At 46.6% G+C, this 5,424-nt stretch overlaps 1 protein-coding gene across 2 annotated transcripts; it reads right to left on the reverse strand.

Moving 5' to 3' along the window:
* Window positions 1–4,439: 4,439 nt before the first annotated feature.
* LOC120641199 (heavy metal-associated isoprenylated plant protein 16-like) lies at window positions 4,440–5,424 on the reverse strand. Of its 2 annotated transcripts, XM_039917209.1 has the most exons (3): window positions 5,227–5,424; window positions 5,002–5,080; window positions 4,440–4,877 (listed from the first exon to the last, which is right to left on the reverse strand). In XM_039917209.1, the coding sequence occupies exons 1-3, from the start codon at window positions 5,407–5,409 to the stop codon at window positions 4,624–4,626; spliced, it is 516 nt and encodes a 171-aa protein (XP_039773143.1). In that variant the 5' UTR covers window positions 5,410–5,424; the 3' UTR covers window positions 4,440–4,623. The 2 variants fall into 2 exon arrangements, with proteins under 2 accessions (XP_039773143.1, XP_039773142.1); XM_039917208.1 differs by having other exon boundaries at window positions 5,002–5,420.

Consider the following 5,424-nt stretch of genomic DNA (forward strand, 5'->3'; position numbering starts at 1 on the left):
TCCGACAGTTTACAACTAGCAGCAAGTTGTGCAAAACCGGCAAAGTAGCAACGCGGTCTTTCTTAGCGTACAGAAGGGCATCTCTTGGAAGTCAGAGCCGCTTAACAAGTTTAGAGAACAAAAACCATACCTTTAGAGTTTACATGATTTTGATAACTCCACATAACAGGTTTAGAAATTAGCGAAGGCTTTACTAATAAGCGAGCACTATGCAATATGCATGCCACAAACACCGTTCAACTGATCACGGATCCATGGTACTCTTGCTTGTTTTCAGTTGCTTTGTCTGCAAAACCCATTTCCTGGTGTAGTACTTCTTCTCCAGCCAGTTGGCAGTTGGATCATGAAGTGCCTCTCCTTTTGTCCGTACGGACCCATCTCTAGCAAAAACTTTTGATGCCGAGGTTCTGCATCTAGAGAGAGTAGGTAGCAATGCGCATTATGATGAGATGCATAGTTTTAAAACGGGTCCCCTTCTTAAAAATTGGGATTGGTGTGAACGCACGAGTCAACGATTGGTCTCGCTCTGAAACTGTTCGTGTAGAAGCAATCCATTCCAATTGCATCATCATTGACACCTGATGCGTCCCAGGTACCCCATAATAATAAAACCTGTAAACGATGGTGATCCGTTATTTTCGATGGTTACGTCTCCCAAATTTCGTTTACTTATCAAGCACTGCATTCTTTTTCGACAATGACATGCCACTTGTTATTTGCCGAGAGTGGACCTCTTTTCTGACTCTTGTTGTTGTCACCTACTCTCACCCAAGCACCGTCAGTGAAACTCGGATGGTGGTATGAGAATACTGACTTGTTCTGAAGACCAATACTACTGGACCAAGGGAAAATTGGGCAATTTTATTTCTGTTTGCAAAGATTGCCACAAGACTTACAAATAGACTGACGGATTTGGTTCTTTCTTTAACATCTCATGGTTGAAAAATTGAACCTTCTCCCACCATACTTATGCTGTTCAAATGCTTTGCCTGGAACCCCAGTTGGAATGCAAAAATAACTTCATATTCCTGAAGAAATTGAACTTGTTTTACATTAGCTCAGTGAGATTTTTTTTCAAAGCCCATATTAGTTACTTTTTCGAAAGATCAGATGAATATTAATGGAAATGAGGTATTGATGAGAAAGTGAAATGGTGGATGCGTTATGCTGGGTTTGTGTTTTTTTTCCGTCCATTTGCCAAATGTCACACCCGGTTTTAAGGACAAAACCGAATGCATAACTATATGTATGTCAGGATCAAGTTTTATACATATAGAGACATTATAAGTGAATAATCAGTAACAGTATCACGTAAAAACAACAATTAAAAGATTATCATAGTTATACAGCTTATCCTGGAAACGAAGACTCCAAACTTCACAAGCAATCGACTGGGGGTTGCGTACGCCTAGAACTTAGCAACATCTTCAGAAAACTTCATAAACCTTCTCCTTCTGAACAGCAGTAAGCAAGAGTGAGTACACTTATGGTTGGTAATCAGCAAGGCCACAAGAAATAACTAAAATGTGATTTATGTCCATCTTTAAGTTTATTAATCATGTAAGGGTCCAAGCCGCTCTTGACCGTGAGCACGGCTAACCGGTTAGTTTTAACTCTGCAGAGGTTGTACACTTTCACCACAATTCGCGTAAAAGTTCCGAAGAACTTTGAACCCAACCACGCATATGTGCTGATCAGGCACAATACCACACTTCCGAGGTGTGATTGCATAGGGACGCTACGAGGCCTTTACAAAGAATCCATATATGTATGTGTTGGTCCCTGCCGTTGCGGTCCCTCAGAAGACGCAGTTTCCTTCACCCGCTCCACAACACAAACTCATAACCACCAAGCAAACAACCCTAACACAACATATAGTTCATCTAATTACTTAGCCAAGACCAGAGCCATATAGTATTGTGGTTGTACGGTTTTCTTGGGTGGTTCTCTATGTTCCAATTAAATCATAGTACTCTTGTAAATAAGCACAGATAGAAGGATGGTTAGGGTCACTTGCCTTTTTCAATGAAAAGCTACTCTTACTGCTCTTCAGCTTTTGCTCACTTGGAACTCTTGATCTTCAATCTTCGAACGGCGATCCTTCTACTCGGAGCAATCAACGAGCAACCATACAAAGCAAACAAAAAGATACAACTAAGAGCATTACATCATAACAAAAGGAAGGCTTTAAAAGAACGTACTAAGTGATAGGGCTCGCTGCTATGGTTACGAGAGCATAAGAAATGCAAAAAACGGAGCTAAACCGGCGATTCTATGGGTTAAACGGTGAGTTAAGGATTTAGTCGCGATTAGCCAAAAGGTTAAGGACTAATAGAAAAGATTTGTAAGACACAGAAAACTATGCTCACAGAGGATAACAAGGTCATAAAGTTATCGCACACATTGCAAGGATCACGTGAGCGCGAGAATCGATGAAAACGGAGTTGAAACGAAGAAGTTATGATTAAAACAGGGTTCTAGGGACTTATCTGCGATAGATTTGAAAGGAAAGGGGCTAGCTATAAAGAAACTAAAGACTAAAATGAGATTAAACCTAAACTACAGGGGCTAGCTTGCAAAACTACGCACTAAGGATGGCGGGTTCTATTTTGGAAAAGCTCAGGGTGTTTTCCGTAAAGATTTGGACTAAAACAGAAATAGTTTTGAACTGCGATGGACGGAGGGTTGATTTTGGAAAAACGGATGGGTTTATTTGCAAAAATGACCACGGTTGACCGGTATTTGGTTTAGTTGACTCGGGTCATATTAGATCTGGGCCGCTGGATCTAAATCGGACGGCGGAAGTGGATTGGGGTGGGCTGGCGGCGGCGCACGCCAGAGAGTCTCCGAACTTCGCCGAAAACGGCCGTCCGGGGCCCGAAATCGAGCGTGACTAGGCCGGGGAGCAAACGCGCGGGGCGGGAAAGTGATCTAGGGCAGCGGCGCGGGCTCTCATGGCCGGAGTGGAGCTCGCGGCGGCTCATGGCGGGTCGGCGGCGACGGTGAGCAGGACCGGGCGGAAACAAGCATGAGGGAGGGGGAAACGGGTCGGCGAGTTCCTCTACCTCGACGCGAAGCTCCGAGATGGTTCGAAGACGGCAGGGGCGCGACAGAACGGCCACGCGGCGGCGGCTCCGAGCTACAATCGGTGCGGTGGTGGAGGATAGGGTTTTGCGCGCGGTAGGAGGCGGCTCTGTGGCGAGCGGCAGAGCTGGCGGGCGCGGGCGCGCGCGCAGGAGCGAGAAGGGGAGGGGAGAAAAAAAGGTCGGAGAGCTCCCTTGCTACCTTGCGAAACTCTGGGGCGGTGAACTTGTCGAGGAGAAGGCACAGGGTCGACGGCGAAATGGCGACGACTCGCGAGAAGGAAGACACCACGACGAAGAGGACGACGAGCTGAGCACTAGGGTGGTGTCGGATTTCACCGGAGATGCACGGATGCGGAGGATGGTGAGATTCTGGGGAAAAGATTATTTTAGGGATTCCCAAACAAGGAGCCTCCCTATGGGTAGTCTATATTTTTATGTGGAGTTGCCATGAGAGGTTGGTTTAATATATAGGGAGAAAAGTCTCACCATCCCACATCAACTAGCAATGTGGTACTAAACCTCTCTCCCATGCTACTGGGCTTTACGTGCCTTTAGCCCATTAGGGAACACACGAATGGGCCTTTAGGTCCATTAGAGATTTATGTACTTTTGATAGACTTAGCCCATTTAAAATTCGGAATTAATTATTTTCGAAATTAAAATAATTCTAGAAAAATCTAGAATTCATATTTAAAGTCCGAAAAATATTCCAAATGGCCCGAAAATTCTAGGAAAAATCCTAGAAATATATTGGGACCTAACAAACTCAAATAAAATATTTGGAGCTCATGAGAAGATTTGGAAGAGCCTCTAAAAATTAGAGTTTGCTCTAGGGAAAATGGGAAAAAAATCCAGAAAAATCCGGAAAATTCCCGGGAAGAACTTTTGATGATAGAACACGTTTTAAAAGGTTTTCACACTCAACAACACTATGCATGTGACATGAATGCATCACCAGAAGAACAACATCATTTAATTTGAAAAACAACCAATATTTATTTTCTTTTACACTATTTCTCTGTGAAGAAAAAATAAATATTGAGAAAAAATTTAAAATTTATAAGAAAATTGTTGATTTATTTTTAATTTTAATCACATCCTGAAATCCAAAAATTTCAGGGTGTGACACCAAATCTCGCTTTTGTGGGTTTTGGAAGGGGAATTTGAAACTTTTGCCACTTCACTCATCAATTTTTCAGGATTGACGACCCTATGGCTAACGCCTAACAGCTTCTGTTATGTAACTTGACAGGATCTCTCCGATTGGAAAAAAATCCGTGGTCCTTTTTTTGCGTGCAAAAGTTTCGAAAAAAGTGACCAAGCACCAAACTGGACAGGGTGAAACTGAAAACAGATCAAATATGGACAAGTAGCAGCCTTTTGCCTTTTTTTTCTGTTTTCACTCAAATACAGAGCAGCTCGAATACACATATAAGGCGAGCATGAGCAGAATTCCAATTCCCAACTAGTAATCCATCAAAAACGGCCGCCGCTTCCATGAACGGCTGCCTGGCGAGTGGCGACCACCAGGGCCACCTCACCAGCACGGCGGCTGCGGGTGGTAGTGGTAGTAATTGTGGTACCACCAGTACGGCAGCGGCTCCGGCTTCTTGTCGTCGGGCTTCTTCTCCTCGGGTTTCTTGTCGGCCGGCTTCACCTCCTCCACCTTGAGGATCTCGGCGTGGCCGATCTTCTTGCGCAGGCACTGGACCAGGCAGACGGTGTCGACGCCGTCGCCGACCACCTCCAGCTGGTCCCTGCCGTCGCCGGTGACCCCCATCGAGCTCACCCCTGCACGCACGCACACGCACCGTCAGCTCCGGCGGCCGCGGCCAATAATCGACGGGGACAAGGTAGAGCGCGATGAACAACGGGTATAGGTGGAATGAACAATGAAGATCTTGCGCGCGCGTACCGTCCGCTTTGGCGACCAGCGCCATGGCCTTGGACCGGGTCTTCTCGCTCGCCAGGCTCACCCTGATCACGATCTTTTGCTGCGGCCAAAACAAGGTCGGTTCAGCAAGACAGCACGGCTCGTCGATCTCATCTTCCGCGGCCGAAGAGCGCGGAGCAGAGCAACCGAACAGGGGGGACACTGGGAGCCCGAGAGGATGGCCAGGCCGCTCGCTCGCTTGCTTACCTTGGTCATGGCGTGCCGCCCGCTGAGAAGGATCCGGTCGGCGCGGAGGCTTGGCTGACGCCGCTGATGGCTGTCGGATTGGTTGGATCGCTGAGCACTCTGGTCTGGTGTGCGATCGCTGCTTGCTGGCCTGTGAAGGGAGCTGGGGGGCGCGCGGCATATATAGGCGGCGGGCGACGACATGGCAGGCCTGACGCG

Source organism: Panicum virgatum, chromosome 7K (genome assembly GCF_016808335.1).
Source record: "Panicum virgatum strain AP13 chromosome 7K, P.virgatum_v5, whole genome shotgun sequence".
Taxonomy (NCBI): domain Eukaryota; kingdom Viridiplantae; phylum Streptophyta; class Magnoliopsida; order Poales; family Poaceae; genus Panicum; species Panicum virgatum.